Source organism: Lissotriton vulgaris, chromosome 5 (genome assembly GCF_964263255.1).
Source record: "Lissotriton vulgaris chromosome 5, aLisVul1.2, whole genome shotgun sequence".
Lineage (NCBI taxonomy): Eukaryota > Metazoa > Chordata > Amphibia > Caudata > Salamandridae > Lissotriton > Lissotriton vulgaris.
Window position 1 is genome coordinate 1,129,284,987 of NC_141693.1, and position 18,077 is coordinate 1,129,303,063.

The 18,077-nt window shown below is 45.9% G+C and overlaps 1 protein-coding gene across 1 annotated transcript in view; it reads left to right on the plus strand.

Annotated features, from left to right (window-relative positions):
* Positions 1-16,962, plus strand: part of HABP2 (hyaluronan binding protein 2) — a 335,748-nt gene extending 318,786 nt beyond the window's left edge. The window contains exon 14 of the mRNA XM_086922842.1: positions 14,458-16,962. Coding sequence (XP_086778968.1) covers positions 14,458-14,619 — 162 coding nt within the window. The 3' untranslated portion in view covers positions 14,620-16,962. The remainder of the gene's footprint in view (positions 1-14,457) is intronic.
* Positions 16,963-18,077: the final 1,115 nt, after the last annotated feature.

The following is an 18,077-nucleotide window of genomic DNA, read 5'->3' on the forward strand; positions in this document are numbered from 1 at the left end:
TAAAGGCATGGGTATATTTACAAATAGGTACAGCAACTTAGGGAGTATAACCATTTTAGTGATAGCAATACGCCCAGTTAGGGAAAGGGGTAGGCGCTTCCACCTCTGTATCTTAGGGCCAGATGTAGGTATCCAAATACCGGTCGGTAACGGCCGAAAACACCGATTTTCGGCCGTTACCGACCGGTATTTGGATACTGAGATGTAGGGAATGTCAAAATACAGATTCGGTAATTTTACAGAATCTGTAATTTTACCAAATCGGTAAAATTACTGAATCAGTAAAATTACCGAATCTGTATTTTGACATGTAGGTAGCACTTTAAACAGTGCAACAGGGCTTTAAGGATTCGTTATTTACCACCAACTATTAGCTGGTGGTAAATAATGAATTCCTATGTAAATGCAAATATGTGCATTTACACCTGTGCCATGTGGCACACATGTGTGCCACATGGCACACAATCACTAATCAGGGGTGCAACAGGGTGTCAAAGTGACACCCTGCCACCCTTGACTATTTGCCAATTTTACCGAATCGGTAACCGATTTGGTAATTGACATTCATTTCTATGGGCCTCAAGCCCCATAGGAATGAATGTCAATTACCGAATCGGTAAATACCGATTCGGTAATTACCCCGAATCTTACTGATTCAGTCAAAAATACCGAATAATTACCTACATCAGATTTACCGATTCTAAAATACAGAATCGGTAACATTCGGTATTTTAGAATCAGTAAAAATGAATTACCTACATCTAGCCCTAGGTCTCCATCCAGTCTATCACTTTTCCATAGTTGACAAGCCATAGCTCCTGTAGTGATCTGCTTATCCATATACCCAAATATTTTTCTTCGCCTGACACCCATTGAAGAGGGAACTTAGTGTTGCATTGGACAGTGGTATCCCTAAGTGGGAGCATCACCGACCTGGCCCAATTTATCTGCACTCCCGTCAATCCCCCATATCTAACCAATTCTCTCATTACTGCATCAAAGTTTTCCACCGGGTCCATCAGGTAACTCGTCATATCATCTGTGTACGTGGATATCAGCAGCCCTCTTGAAGAGAACCCAATACTCCACTGCGTATGATGTTGTCGGAGCCTCGCCGCCAGTGGTTCGGTAACGATTGCAAACAGCAGGGGCGACAATGGACATCCCTGTCTCGTTCCCCTAGTTATGGCAAATGGTTCTGATATCTGCCCATTCACCTTTACTCTCGCCGTTGGGCCAGTATATAATACTTGGATTTGTTTGATGAAGATCGGACTAAATCCCAGCCTGGCCAAGAGAGTGAATAAGAATTGCCATTCCAAAGAGTCAAACGCTTTAGTAGCGTCTAATAGTGCTGCTACCGCCTGAGCATGAGGAGCTAGGTAGTGCAACAGCCCAAACAGCACTCTCACATTGTGTGATGTAGACCTACCTGGTATAAACCTATACTGGTCTGGGAGGGCTATCTGCGGGAGCATGGGCTGCAATCTGACAGCCAGAAGTTTGGCATACATTTTGGCATCTAGGTTAATCAGCGATAAGGGCCTATAAGAATCCGGTTTAAAAGGGTCCTTTCCCGGCTTTAGTAAGTTAATTATGGTGGCTCTCTTAAAGTAGGAGGAAGTATTCCCGTGTCCATCGCTTCCTGATAGACCTGCAGGAGCCGCGGTGCAAAAATATCCATGTATTCCTTATAAAAGGCAGCCCTGAATCCATCCGCCCCTGGTGCTTTGTCCAAGGGCATAACCGAGATTACCCGCCTCACATCTTCTACCATGATTGGCATTTCCATATATTCCCTCGCCCCATTATTGAACCATGCCATTGCAACGGTGTCTAGATAGTCAGTGATATCCGAGGAAGTCGGTTTCGTACAGGAAGTATACAACGATTTGTAGAATTGAGCCATAGTATGGAGTATATCCTGAGGAGTTCTAACAACCTCTCCAGCCTCTGTGTGCAATTCAGTAATGTACTCAGTGCCTCTAGAGGCTCGGAGCAGTGTAGCCAACGTTTTCCCAGCCCTATCTCCCTCACCATTGCGCCTGGCCTGTGTGTGTTTGTACAGGTAAGCAGTCTTGCTTTAAGCCTCCTCTTGAAATTCAGTCAATTTGGCCCTAAGTTGAGCAGTGGTAGCAGTTGACGGACATTCCGGGTTATCTCTTTCTAGGGTCTGTATATCTCGTTCTAAGGTTTGTAACGTATTGCGTATAGCCTTCAGTACACCTGATTTTATCGCCATACAGGGCCCTCTAGCATGCAGATCTCTAGACACCAGTCAATAGTCCAACCTAGACCAAGCGCTTCTCTGCTGCGTCACACAAGTGCCCTCCTTCTTCTGCGGGTTAAGTGTGCGCCATGTATCTATTAATTGAAAATCTTCTATGATATCCAACAACATGGCCGCAGCTCTGGGATGATGTTCGCAGGTTGCCCCCTGTCTATCAGCCGTGGCTGATAGCACCACGTTAAAATCTCCTCCCCATAAAACTGCAGCCGCCCCCAGCGACTGAATTCCCTGCCATACTTGTTGGAAGAATGATGGGTTGTCTGTATTAGGACCATAAACGTTGGCTATCACAACTGGAGTATCGCAGAGCCTCCCCTGCAAGAGAATATACATGCCTTCGTTGTCAATCAGGGCGTGTTGTGTTTTCCCATGCAATCCTCTGCGTATTAAAATCGCCACCCCCCTTGAATAATTAGAATAGTTAGCTTCTACCACCTCTCCCCATCTATTGTGCTTGAGCGTGTTTGTATACCTTAGGTGCATCTCCTGCAGTAAACAAATGTCAACGTTGTGCCTGATTAAGTAAGAGTAGACCAGTCGAGCCTTCCTTCTGTCGTTTAACCCCCTACCATTCCATGTAAGGCATTTAATGGTCATCATATCTGTTACTGTGTCAAATGGAATATGTGCCTACGTTTTCTAGCCCCTGTGTGTACGATGAGGAAACCACATACAGCAAGCCCGGGGTATTTTGAGGTTCGTCTAACACTCATACTCAGTATCAGAAAAGTGTCCGTGATGTCTAGGCATAATCGACACCACAGCATTGACACGTAACATGGCAGGTACAACAAACTAAACAGAACACCCTCCCCCACCTCACCCACACCAACCCCCAAATCAGGTTGTGAATCTCCCTCCCACTCCCCCATGAACCAATGACAACCAGTCCATAGTATTAAACTTAAGGGAATCATCCCATGGGGTAACGTGAGGCCGCTGGCAAGCCACCCCCACTCATGTGGTGGGGTGGCCAAGAGCATAACACATAACCGCAGCATAGAACAGCGAACTCACACAATGCAAAGGAATAATTCGACAATGACCCGAAAGCCAGGTATTGTAAGATCATATTCAGTCTTTCCCGGCTGCCCGCCAAGCCACCTCAACATTGGAGAGCATGTACAGCACACTATCTTTCACCCACGGCACACACTTATCTGCAGCTCCAACGTGCGTGATCTGGATCATCAGTCATTGTCACTCAGTCCCCTCTCCGTCTGAGGGTCATGTACCGCGCCAAGTTGTTTGTGTTCTAACTTCTTTTGCGATTTGCTTTGCATACGCGAGGGCAGCTTTAGAGTCCGTGAAAAGGTGGGTTTTCCATGGCCTTGGACTCTCGGCTTGGCAGGATATATCTGAGCATATCGTGTCCCGATCTGCTGGAATATTTTTTTGGCAGGCATGAAATTCCTGCGAGCCACCTGCACTTGGAGCATGAGATCAGGTCTGAATAGGTCTCTCATCATTTCAAGGGTCAGAGAGTGAGCAGGGCAGCAGATGAGGAGAAAGCAGCCTTCTGGTCACAGGAACTAATCGGGGCTTGCGCTCGAGAAACTCATGGATGCAAAGTCCTCCCTCAAGTATTACAGCAAATTTTTGACAGCAGATATGGGGTTAAAGCACACTTGCCAGGCCTCAACCGTGCTCCCTAATGTTTTGGGCTGATTAAAACGTTACTGAATTTGAGCTTCAACTCGGACACCTGCTTTATTTATATCTGTAAGTGCTTCCTGTTGAGGTTTAATTTTTGTCACAGGAGCCTCGTACCAGAATGAATCCTGTCCTGCATAGTTATCCACGAAGATGCCACCGTTTTGTGCAATACTTCTACTCAACTGGAGTACTTTCTACTGGCTAATCAGTAAGTGCTACCTCGTTGGGTAAATGTATAGTGCTTTTCCTACACTGCAGCTGCGTAAAGGGCCAGAAGATTTGTCTCCAGTCACCATGTGTGCCTGTAACTTTGCCACCGCGCCCAAAGGCTCCGAGGTCCCTTGAGTGAGCTGCCCATCATAGTTGGGAAAGTGAGGGAAGACGTTTGACACCACTAGTGTGTGGTGCCGGGGCTTCTATGCGTGCTCACATGACTCCTGTGTATAAAGGGTCAGAGAGCAAGCAGAGCAGCAGATGAGGAGAAAGCAGCCTCCTGGACACAGGAACTACACAGGGATTGCTCTCGAGAAACTCATGGATGCAAAGTACTCCCTCAAGTATTACAGCAAATTTTCGACAGTAGATATGGGGTTAAAGCACACTTGCCAGGCCTCGACCGTGCTCACTAATGTTTTGGGCTGATTAAAGCGCTACTGAATTTGACCTTCACCTCGGGCACCTGTTTTATATCTGTAAGTGCTTCCTGTTGCAGGAGCCTCGTGCCATACTTGTAACTATTCTCTGACCCTGCTTCGAGGGTCAGAGCAGGGTCAGAGAATAGGTGCAAGTAGGCAAGGAGGCGCCGCTCAGGATGCACGTACAGGGTTACAGCAGGTGCCCAAGTTGAAGTTAATTTATTTGTAACCATTTTGTAAATGGTTACAAAGAAATTAACTTCAACTTGGGCACCTGCTGTAACCCTGTAAGTGCTTCCTGAACAAAATTCGTCGCGCTCGCGGATTCGCAGATTTTGCCGCAATTTTGTGAGATTCACGGATCGCGAAATTGCGGAAAATCCACAAATTCCGCGAGCGGAAAAAATTTTCGGCCCATACTTAGTATTTTTCCATATTTTGGATATCCGTTGACTCCGCAATTCCCGTAACGCGTACATTGTTCCTCCGGGACCGGGCTTCCAAATCCTCGTTCCTTTGACGTATTAACTGCAAAACACCATCCATTCCTTTTAGTTTCTTCTCTATTTCCGTTTGTCCTTCCTCCGTTTCCGTGATCCTTGTCCCCAGGACACTGACGCGGCCTTCTTGCTCTCGACACGTTGAGTAATCCTGTCCATCCTTTACGCCAGTGAGTCCATCTTAGTGTCAATCCCCTGTAGAGTCGATTTGAGATCTTTGAACATTTCCCTGATGTCCGCAGCAGGAGGCTGACCAGCTGAACCACCGCCCGCCTACTTCTGCTGGCCACCATCACTGTCTGCCGCTTTACGAGATTTCATATCAAAAGTTAGCTTTGGCTGGCGCGTTTCAGGCTTCCCCATCTCTGCAGCTGGTGGTATCTTGGCTGAGACGCGTAGAGCAGATCCAACAGGGATTGACCTCCGTCGAGCCGCACGCCACGTGGCCAATGGAACCGCAGATCTACAAGAGCTCCCCAGTGACCAGGATCACTTTTTTTCCATCACCATAGGCCACAGCAGTATGCCGTATACGCAAATACCTTCAGTCAGAGGCTATCAGGGCCGTCAGCACTTCTCTCCCTAGTGCCAGTAGCAATGCGAATCGCCACCACTCGGGTGTACACTCTGCGGCAGCAGTCGAGTTCCAAAAGTTATGGCCAGGTCAGGGATCCTTGAATACTGAGGTACGGATGTCCAAGTTCCCCACAGCGTAGCATATGCACCCGGTATACCGCCCCTGCACCTGGGTACCAATCAAGGGCTACTGAGTGCACAATATAATATCTGCCAGTGCACAGGCTCCCATGCGCAAAGAGCCACTCTCACCTTCGGCCAGCCCTTGTGTGCTGCCTGCAAAAAGGTGCATTCAGGGCAGGCACAATTCCACTGCCTCGAGTCAGACCGCAGCTCCAGCGCCCCAGCCAGTCTCACAGGCTCGCTGGCATACAGCAGCAAACAGGGAAAGCACAGCGGGTACCTCTGTTCTGCGCCCCAAACGATGATAATGTAGGTGTTCTGCCCCCCAGGCTGCAGAGCTTTCCAGGCCACACAGTGAAAAACAGGGCCCACAGAGATCTCGCAGGTCAATACATCCACTCCCTCCTCCAGCGCGGTTTGTACCGGACAGTTATTTCAATGTAATCGCGCTCCATCATGGTTCAAATATGGCAGCCGCTTGGGCTCCAGCAACCCTTTAGGAGTCACAGTTCATGATGTTTGGGCCCCGACCGGCAGTCTCCACTCACCGGCAATAGCGGATCTGCCTCGCAGCTCGTCTCCTTCGCCTCTGACTCCGCGGCACACAGTGGGGCACGCAATCTCTGTCCAGGGCTCACCGCACCGGCATCTTCCCGCAACTGCCGCACCGCTATCTTGTCCACTCCGGCCGCGGTCACACCTGTCCCATCCGACCTCAGGCGTCTATCATTCGGGCAACCAACCTGAATCGGCAGCAGGTCTCCAATCGCGTGACCCACCTCACTGGGGCCGACAAGCTGGAAGCATCAGTTTGAGTGCCGGGGGAGGTATCAAATTGAGGCCCCGGCGCCAGCCAGCACAACGTAAGGCAGGCCTCCCGGCCATGACACGACTGCAGCTCCGCAGCAGCCAGCAGCCCAGTTCAAAAACTGTCCAGTCTTGACGGGTTCATGTGTCAGCCATATAGACACAGCAGGTCGTCATCCAGCATGGCGTTGTGCGAATTTATGACGGATTTTTGACTCTCAGCCGGCAGAGCCGCTCTAGTGTGCGGCCATTCCGCTGCACAGCTTGGCCACGCCCCAATGCAGCATGTTTTCAACATGGTACTTTGAGTCACTGGAAGTCGGTGAAGTTTCTTCATTAGCGGTTTGATGTGGCAGTGTCACGGTTGTAGGAAATTAATCTAGCTGCTTGGTTTTGCACCAGTTGGAGTCTATAATTTAAATTTTTTGGAAGCCCTAAATCTAAGGCATTTCCGTAGTCAATTCTGCACAGGATTAATGCAATGACAATTTGGATACTAGCCTTTATTGAAAAAAAATCTTCAGATTTTCGTTATTTTCCTAAGTTGGAGGACGTCACTGTGCCTATCTACGATTTCATGAATAGGCTATTATCAATCTGGACGCCTAAGCCTTTCACAGAAGTCCTAGGGACAAGGGGTGGGGCCATATCTGTTGGCCAATAGGCGGGGTTCCAGTGGTTTACTTTATTATTGGTTACGACTATCTCAGTTATATGCAGGTTGAGCTTTAACTGATTGTCGTTCATCCTTCTCTGATGTAGATCATAGTATTTTGAAAGAACTATCTCGATTCACGTGTCTCATCGATGGTGAAAATCAGTTGCATGTCATTGGTATAACTATATATTTTCACCTTTTTCTGCTGGAGGGTGTTTATTAAGGGACGAATATATAGATTAAAAAGGTGAGGGGATAGAGAGGAACCTTTTGTTACTCTGCATTTCACATGGGCCAGAGATGAGCAGTATGGAGCGAGGCAGACCGACTGGGCTCGGTCTTTCAAAAAGGAGTTCATCCCTTGACAGGTTGGGCCTTTTAGGTCAGCATTGGCAATTCGGTCCGGCAGAATACCATGATCCACAGTGTCAAATGCCACGGATAGATCGAGCAGAACCAGCGCTTGAGTACTGCCTTCATCGGCCCCATGCCTCATATCGTTTACCACTGAAAGAAAACCTGTGTCACTAGAGTGGGATGGGGGAAACCCTGCCTGGTGGGGTTGAGGTAGTTTGTCTCTTCAATAAAGTAACAGAGGTGTTTTGCTACATGTGCTTCTAACATTTTAGCTGGGTATGGAAGGTGGGAGATAGGCCTGTAATTCTTTAGTATCTGTGGGTCCTCTCCACATGTTTCTTGTAGCAGGATTAGCACAGCTTCTTTAAACGGTTGGGGGACATATCCTTGCATGAGAGAAGAATTTAAAAGGGCTAGAATCACTTCTGGGAAGGATGAATGAATGATTTGTTTGTATTTGGGGGGCATATGTCTTTGGGGGAACCAGATTTTAATGTTATTATTAGTTCAGCCAGTTGATCTTTGCTGATGCAGGGAAAGGTGGAAATGGAAGTGTGGTTCCTATTTCCTGAGGAGGGTTTAATGTCTGATTTGCTCGGGGGAGAATAGCCTGTATTTCCTTTATTTTGTCCATGAAGAAGTGATTTAGATCATCACATAATTTCTGTGTTGGAATGACTGGTAGTATTACTCGGTCTGGGGCAAGTAATTCTCCCATTAATTTAAACATTTATTTTGTTTTATTGTTGGATTCTAATACTTTGTTTGAAAAAAGGTAATTTTGGCTTGAAGGATAGCATTTTTATATTCTTTCATACATTGTATGAAGATTTCATTGTTTTCTGCCGAATAAGAACTTCGCCATCTCCGTTCTGCCTGGGGCATTTTTAATTTGGCTGTCTTTAATATTTTGGAGAACCATGTTGAGGTGTCATTCTGGCGGGGGGTCTGATTTTTTGAAAGGGGGCGTACAAACAGAAACCTGGCTCAGTCTTAGGAATAAGGTTGTGGACTGGCTACAAAAGTATAAAGGACTCAGCCCACAAAAAAGGAATGAGATTATCATGGTTCGAAGGGTAGGTTGGGTGGGTGAGCAAAAGAAAGACATACAAGAGGACTGTAAAGTCGTAAACTTTAATCGCCCTAACACAGTACGTCACCTATTGAGGGTCTGTGATGAGTCCCAGAAGGCACACACTAATATTCATACACTTCCACTAGGGTAATTTTATAAACCATCAACTGATGAAGCAGGCAGGAAGCCGGTTACCCCGTTTCCTCTTCATATTTCCAATAGATTCTGGGATTTACCAACTTTGGAGATGGTCGATTGACTAATTCCACCAACGCTTGTAAGTCCTGAATTAGAGGTAGGCAGGGATTTATGCAGGGGAAAAGAGCCTAATGTTTCCCCACAAGAAACCGCTGTTCAAGCGTTGATTAAGGAAGCAATAGGAATTGACATCAAGGTGAGCCAGGATCCGCCTCAATTAACGGGTGTTGCAGTAGTTACATATAGGGCCATTACTGGCGCCAATGTAGGTATCCAAGATGTACATTTGAATGATCAAGTGTTAGATAGGTTGGGTTGCACATCATCAAACCTAAGACTAACATCATGGAATATTGCGGGCCTTATGAAAAACTTTGTGTGATCCTGAGTGGAACAATTACATAGATTCTAACAATATCTGCCTCCTACAGGAGACATGGGCCCTGGAAACACCGCATAGAGTCAGATACAACATTGAGGCAGTACCTTCAGTTAGAGGTAGGCCCTCTGGGGGACTCACGATATGGGTAAAGGTATCCCTGGAGTTCCGCATAACTTTGCTAGTCATTGATTCAGTGGACATACTTGGCCTGAAGGTTAATACAAAAGATGGTAGGACTCTCTTCCTATTTAATGTCTATAATAGACCATGTAGCCTTTCTAGGGAGTCTCCAACACTGGAAAAACTAGATAGCTTTATAATGGCTTGGAAGAGATACCGAGTATGGTACAAGGTGGAGACCTGAATTGTAACTATGAGCCAATTGTGGGTCTCGGTGACGTCTTTGATGAAGAGGACAGGGCTAACAATATTCCAACTTTATCTAACACTGAGGCGGTGCATTGTACTGCTCTAGCAGCCCAAATAATGAGGTTGGCAACAGTATATGGGCTTAGGGCCTGCAATGGGCGTCTCCCTCTGATTCCCATAAGGCTGCGACTTTTGTAAAAAACTACTCCCAAAGTAAAATTGATTATATCCTCGCAACTTTTGATATCTGGCCATATTTGATTGATCTAGAGATTATGCCAAGGTTAGAAAGCGACCATCGTCCCCTTCAATTGATAATCGCCCCGTGCTTATTTCCCAGTGATAGTGAAGTGACTGGAACCCCCATTACGTCTAACTCCAACAATGATGCTCCATTAGTAAGCAATAATAGACGATCGCTCAAATGGGCTCAAATATTGGATCATGGAGAAGTGTTAGCGTGTATCTACTCACTTTTAGCAGACACGTTCTCCAGTTATACAATTCTTTCAGCAGGGGATAAAAATTTTATCGATCTACATAACGGGTTTTACAAAGCATTGATACCCTATATTACAAAAATGCCCCAAAAACACTGTCAAAAGAACAATAGCTTAGTTGGCAGACAATCTTGGTATGGCAAGGACTGCCGTATTGGCAAGGCTAATCTTTTAGAGGCGATAAAAAGCAAAGCACCGGAAAGATAGATCAGACTGGGAGGAGGAAAGTTGGGCGAATATGTTATCGGCAGCAAAGAACAAGGACAATGTGGGGTTCTGGAGATTGGTGGCAAATGGGAACATCTAGGAAGAGTGGCTCAGGATGTGTTCCTTGATGAGCAGACCTGGGTCGACCACTTCTCTCATTTATACAAAGCCCCAGAACATAGGCGGTCAAGAGAAAACGATCAGCCCTGGCTTTCTTCATGCACTTGCACTTTAGAGTTTGTTACAGGAGAAACTGAGTTAGCTATTGACATGGTTAAAAATGGTAAGGCACCAGGCCTAGACAAAGTCCCAGGCGACTTATATAAACACGAGATAAACGTCTGGGCACCTTATATGAACCATCTTTTTAATACTCTAGTAGCGGGTGCAGATTTACCTGACAGTTGGAGGGGCGCAGAAATTGTTTTGATTTTTAAAAAGGGCGATAGGAGTGACCCATCCAACTATCGCCCAATCAGTTTTGCCAGGCATATTTTAATACGTATGAATTCTTGGATGGATGAGAATAATATACTTACTAAGTTCCAATCAGGTTTTAAGAGTAGTATAAGTACTATTGATCAAGTTTTTAGACTATGTTGCCTTGTTTGGAAATATGTTTACTTAAGGAAAGGGCACATATATGTTGTATTTGTAGACCTTAGGGTTGCATTTGATTTAGTTTCGCGAGATCTTTTATGGGATAGTCTGTATTCGCAGGGGTTGCCGGTCTGCTTAATTCAACAGATCATAAGGCTACACGATAACAATTATGCAAGAGTGCGCTGGGGACCAAATGGTGAACTGACAAAAGCTATCCCGATAATGCGTGGCGTCCGTAAAGGGTGTGTGTTGGCTCCCACGCTTTTATCCTTGTTTATTAATGACATTCCAGCACACTTGGAGGACTGTAACAATGATTCCCCAGGCTGAATGGAGTAAGGGTCCCCGCCCTCTTATTTGCATACATACAATTTTAATCTCGAAAAACACCAAAAGGTCTGCAATCCCTTTTTTTTTATTTTTATTTTTTAAAACCTTTATTGACATTTAACCCGAATACAAGTATGGGCCTACAACCCCGGGGGCCGGCCGCTAAGCAGTTAGATTAACAGAGAGCAATTTTAATCACATGCAACACCTCGGGGAGCAGAATCTCCATGCTAGCGTACTCTTGGCCACTGAACAGCACAATTAGAAAAACAGGATGTAAAAGGTTTTCATTTTATAATATAAGATGGAAGGATTAGGTGCCAAACAATTTCCCAGCAGCGAAAATGGCAGGCAGAATAGTAAACGTATCGACAATAAACAGTAATCGATCAAAGCAATGGCGCTGAAACAAGAGGTCAGGATGTGAAGGAATATTACGGTCAATTCGCGCCTGCAGTTACCTGATCTAAGACCCAAAAAACACCACGAAAATTGAGGCACAGATGAAAAAGCAGGGATTGATACCAAAGGAAACCCACTGCACTGACCCAGAAAAGAAAAAGACAAAGACAAAGAAAGATAAGAGAAGAGAAAAAAGGCCATAGAAACAAAAATAAAAACGGGTTCCATTCGGCCGCAGGCATAACGATCCCGACGGAGAGGCTCCCTCTCCGGGGCAGGATACGCCGGAGCAGAAACAGGCCGTGAGGGACGGGCCAGCAACATGCAGCAACGCGCGGCGGGACGCCTACCCCGGGGCACCAGCGGTACTAGAGCCGGGCCTCCGGGCCGGGGCCCCCGCGACGCAGCACTGCGCACCACCCGTCGCCTCACCTCAGGTACAGCACCAGGCAGCAGATGGTTGCAAAGTAGTTCAGAGAAATTTTCGAAAGTTCCAGGGACCGGGTCCAACCACCCTCGGCAGTCCGTTGTTGTTAACTTTGGACCCGGGTAGACCAGAAATCGAGACCCCAGCTTCCAGTCTGGGTTAGGCCTCAAAACATTTTCGATGTTACTTCACACCAGAACATCAGAAAAATTCCGCGATCACACCATCGGGATGCAGACTAGTTCACCCACACGAATCCGGAGCAGGAGATCAGGATATTCGACAGGAAAAGCGAGCGGAGGACGGGGGTCAGCGGAGCCGGGAGACTATGCGGCCATCTTGGTTGGTGTCGTAGCTCCTCCCCTGCAATCCCTTTTAAACTCATTCCAACTCTTCTGCAATAAAAAAGGCTTGGAGATCAATATGAAAAAAACTAAATGTATGGCCATAAACCCTCATAAAAGCTTCAAGGGGAATTTATTTTTAAATGATCAAAAATTAGAATTGTCGAATTTTACCTACCTGGGTGTTTCTTTAGATTCAAAGCATTCGTGGAAAACCCAAGCAGAGAAGAGTAAAATGATTTTATCTCAGAACACTTTTCCTATTTTAAAGAAACATGGGGCAAGTCAGAGTAAGGCAGTATCCCCAGCATTAGAAGTGTTTAAGTTCAAGGCCCAGTCCGCAGCGCTATACGGCGCTGAAATAATGGGGCCAATAGCGGGGAATCTCTTTACGAGAAGTGAAAATAACTTTTATAGAAGCCTTCTAAGATTGCCTAAACGAACCCCACTTTTACCTCTAATGCGAGACCTAAATATGAAGCGCACGAACCATTATGCAATCCTACGGCCATTATCCTTTTGGGTGAGACTCTGGAGTACTCAAGAACTTGAAGATTACAGAGAAGGCCTTCTTGAAGTAATGAGATTGGATTTGCATAAATCTAATGCATGGTTGAAACATGTGCAAATATGGTTGTGAAGAATTGGCCTGTCCCATTTTTGGGAAGTTCCCTTAAGTCTAACGCAAAGCTCCAAGAAATTAGGTAAAATTAATTTTTGGGCTTATATAATGTGCAATCTTTCTAACTGCCATGCTGGTGGATCAATGATAAACAGTTTTTTGGCCTATAAGGATATTCCATACTTTGAGGACTTCTTAGATGAGGTCAGACCGCCCTTGGCCAAAAGCCTATATTTGAAATTCAGGTATGGAATGCTGAAAACTAATGTAACCCTAGCAAAGTGGTCTAAGTCCTTGGGTCCGACAACAAGTGAGACATGCATGTGGTGTCAGAACTGTACTAAAGAAGATGACATCCATATCCTCTTTTTCTGTTCAGCATATGTGACTGCCACGAAAAGATGGATTAAGCCACTGTGCAACGCTATAGGCGTACGCTCATATAATGAAGCATTTAGGATTGTAAAAACGGACACCAGACAAGTGATTGTCTTTGGCGTCAGCAGATTCCTTTTGGCAGTAAGCTTTGAACGTAAAAAAATGGGTCTGGACTTATAAGTGATTAGGAATGTGTTTTGAGTACTCTGTTTTCGATGTGTGTTCCGATTTATGAAATGGCTGTACAATTATGATTCTATTTAGATGAACTTAATATTGGAACTGTGAAAATGTATTTTATATTGTACACGTGTTTATGTATTGCCTTCTTAACTAAATTATGGATTATTGTATTTATTACTTAACGCCATCCAACTGTATCAATATCTACTTATTCTTCTATTTACAAATGTTCTGTATTGCTGTTTTTATGCATCTTTTATGGCTCCAAAGGGCCGAAATAAAGATTTATGATGATGGAAAGGGGGAGTAAATATTGCTGGCCCTTCTTTGCCATTGTGAAATTTCTTCCTCATATTTGTCTAGGTTCTCCGTCATGGAGGGTAGGTTGGATGCTTATGTTTTGCAGAAGAAAGTTGTGTTTATTCAATTCCAATTTCTATTCATGGTCTTTGGTAAGATGGTAGGTTTAGGTAGAACGATTTCCCTGAGGGTGAACTTTAATAAGTGGTGGTCAGCCCATGCACAGGGAGAGATGGAAATATTGGAAATAGTGAGGTTGATGGACCAAGCTTGGTCCAGCGTGTGTCTTTTGAAGCATTCCCAGCAACATTCATGGCTTTTTGACACTGCCCCAGATTTACAAGAATTCAGCATACATAGAAAGAGGAAAAAATTCATCTTGCAACGCAGGCACCCTTGCACCATCAAACAATCTCTGGGTCTTGAGCCTTCGACAAGCCTTGACTTGTTGATAATGTAGTTGTCTAATGACATGGAAGTGAAGGAGCAAGGCAAAGTAAGAACAAATATATCCTGTCACTGTGCTTCCTTGCAGGGCGACTCAGGAGGACCGCTAGCGTGTGAGAGTGGCGGTCCCTTTCAGCTCGCTGGAGTAGTCAGCTGGGGAGATGGCTGCGGGCTTGAAGATAAACCTGGCGTTTATGCACACGTCTACCGATTCCTACCTTGGATTAAAGATAAGATGAAAATTCTCTAGCACCAAAGAATGATTCCTCAATGCTGTTGACCACTTTCAAAGTACAAAAGTAACTGTGTTCTGGTCTTGTTAATAGATTGTATAGAAAGTGTTATCTGTGGCCAGATATCTGTTTTCAAACTAACAACTTAAGTAACCTGTATGATACTGTATAAAATTCAATAAATAATATTCAATATTCGATTGTATAGAAACAGCAGGCATGCTGGCGAAATGACAAAGACACAATAAAAATGGATTGAAAATGGAGTCTTTTTGGACTAGTACAGGAATATGTCTTTGGAGTGACCTAAGAAGTGAAATCTAGTAAAAGACACTGCTATTTGTGAATGTGACCTGTAATACCTGTGATATCCACGTGATAGCAAAAACTGCATCTGTGTCTGAGGTAGATAAAAGCGAAGCTGATCATTTTATCCAGGAGGAGTGGAGGTGTTGCACTGTCCAGTTAGGAGGCTGCTGTAGTAATTCAGCTTGCCCCAATCAAATCAAGAGGGCAGTAGTTGAATTACAGCTGATGTTGCATGCTGGAACTCTAAAGGATATTGAGAGACCTGGCAGGAAGGGAGAGCGTCTTTATGAGACAGTAGGGAATGTTTTGCAGAACTGAGCCAAATTAGGGGAGGAGGAGTATATGAGAGAACTGGGTGGGGGCATCATGACCCTGTTTTGTCTCACCACCTTGTGCTCTGGAATTCACATATCCCCCAGTTTATCTGTTTGATATTTGGGGATTATTCAAGCTGCTGTGAAAGATTGAGAGCCTTGTATGGCAGTAAAACAGAATCATGAACATTGCAGTGGGAATCTCTGTGTATCCTCTTGGAGACTCCCTGCACCCTATCGGGAGCAACCTTTAGAAGGCACCCAGCACCCTGTGCATTTAAAAAATGAAAGAATCCCATGGGAACTCCCTTTATCTGATTAGAAGTGTCCTGCACCTCATTCAAAACAAGCAATAATTGGTCAGCTCCACTGATAAGCACTAGTAGTTCACAAAGCATGGATCTTCCAATCTGTGTATAACCAAAGATTTAAGAGGCATACATTGTGATTTACGAATTCGTTTTCACTTCCAACACTACAGGCAAGAAAATAATTGGATGAAGTATCTGCACAAGCTGGAAAATGTATCTGATTCAACTAAAGTTCTTTGATCAGAGTCAAAATTGGTCAGATGCCTAAGTTCCCACAAAGCAAAAAATGGAGGGAGCACATCCCAGCACTCAGTTTGCTCCAATGCATTATGGTAAATGGAGTGGAAGATAACATTTACTTCAGTGAGAGCTTTAACCCCTTCCATGCGCCCATTGGCCAACGGCCGTCGCGAGCACTACCTCCGTAGTGCTGCGCACGTCTGTTGGCCGACGCAGCCCCACCCACTCAGTAAAATCGCTGAACCGCAGCGGCAAGCAGCTAAAGTTTCATCCTTGTTGGAGCAGCCAGTGCTGTGTATCTCTTGACATGTGGTTCAGGATAAAAGTCCTTCTTTTAGTAGAGAGTAACAAGTCATTTTGGGTGCCCTGGAAATGGTGCTCAAATTCTTCTCAGGTCTCTGTCCCACTATGGAGTGCAGGTGGATCAGCTAAAGCTTGTCAGCTCATTAGGTCAAGTGCAAAAAGAACAATTGATTGACAGAATGCAGAACAATGTCATATATTCAACCCAGTACAGAGATCTGGGCCTAAATCGATTGTTTTTTTGCTCACCATGCCATTCCAATTTGGACCCAGTCATATGTGAATCAGTCTTGACCCTGCACCCAATGGGAACAGTCCAGCCCGAACTGCCAGGCCAAGTCCTCCATAGACTGGAAACAAGCATCCTAGGACCAGTTTTGGGCTTTCAGCCCTCATCAGCCAGGATAACTTGACTCCAGTGGCATAGAGAGCACGGGACCCACGTCTGGGCATACCCGTCCCACTCGGGGTGACAAGAGCAAAAAGAACAATTGATGGACAGAATGCAGAACAAAGTCATACATTCACTCCAGTGCAGAGATCTGGGCCTAAATCCATCTTTTTTTGCTCACCATGCCATTCCAGTTTGGACCCAGCCATATGCAAATCAGTCTTAACCCTGCACCCAATGGGAATAGTCCAGCCCGAACTGCTAGGCCAGGTCCTCCCTAGACTGGAAACAAGCATCCCAGGACCGGTTTCAGGCTTTCAGCCCTCATCAGCCAGGATAGCTTGACAGTGGCATGGGAAGGACGGGACCCACGTGTGGGCATACCCGTCCCACTCGGGGTGACAAGTGCAAAAAGAGCAATTGATGGACAGAATGCAGAACAATGTCATACATTCACCCATTTTAAAGATCTGGGCCACTGAATTCAAGCTAGCCTGGCTGAAGAAGGGTGACATACCCTGAAACCAGTCCAAGGATGCTTGTTTCCGGTCCAGGGAGGACCTGGCCTGGCAGTTATTATTATTGAATTTTATACCGCGCACGGTTACCCTGAGGCATCCCAGCGCCTATAGAGACCAAGAGCAGACTGCTAATAGAGAACAGGGGAGCTACCATTATTCTGGAAAAAGATACGTTTTCAGATGTTTTCGGAATCTGAGAAGGTTTGGTTCAGAGCGCAGCGAGAATGGGAGGGAATTCCAGGCGCGCGCTGTATGGAAAGAGAAACTCCGGCCCCCTGAGCGGGCTCTCCTGATTCTCTTTGTCTGAAGGAAATGTTTGTTGACAGAGCGTAAGGCTCTTGTGGGCTTATATGGACAAATCATGTCCTTCAGAATAGCTGGTCCTTTACCCTGTATGCTCTTGTGGGCAATGCACAGGGCCTTAAAGGTGACTCTCTCTTTGACAGGGAGCCAATGAAGTGCTTTTAAAGCAGGCCTGGCTGACTGTCTGGCCGGAACGTTCCGCAGCAGCCTTGCTGCTGCGTTCTGCACTTGTTGTAGGATCTTAAACGTTAATTCTGGCGCTCCAAGAAAGAGCGCATTACTGTAGTCCAGGCGTGAGATGATTAAGCCTTGGACTAACAGCTTCCGGGAGAGTTCTGGTAGCAGAGGGAGAACCTTGCGGGCCGACCGGAGCATTCCATAGCACACGCCCGCGGTCTTTTTGGCGTGTGTCCTAAAGGACAAATCCGGCTCCAGCCAGACCCCCAGGCTCTTAATCTCCTTTTTAGGATCGGGCGGGGTGCCCATGCAGTTGGGCCAGCTGCTTGGCGAGAGGGCAAAACTTGACTGGCCCAAGATCATCAGCTCGGTTTTTGATCCGTTCAATTTGAGCGATGACCTGGACATCCAATCAAACACCTCTCTCAAGCAAGCATGAAGCGTCTCAGGCTGTTTCTCCAGCTGTGTAAGACTCACCACTAGCTGGGTGTCATCCGCATAGCTTATGGTCTTAAAGCCAAACGGAGACACCACACCTTCCAAGGGTGCCATATACACGTTAAATAACGTGGGGCTCAGGGATGAGCCCTGTGGCACCCCGCAATG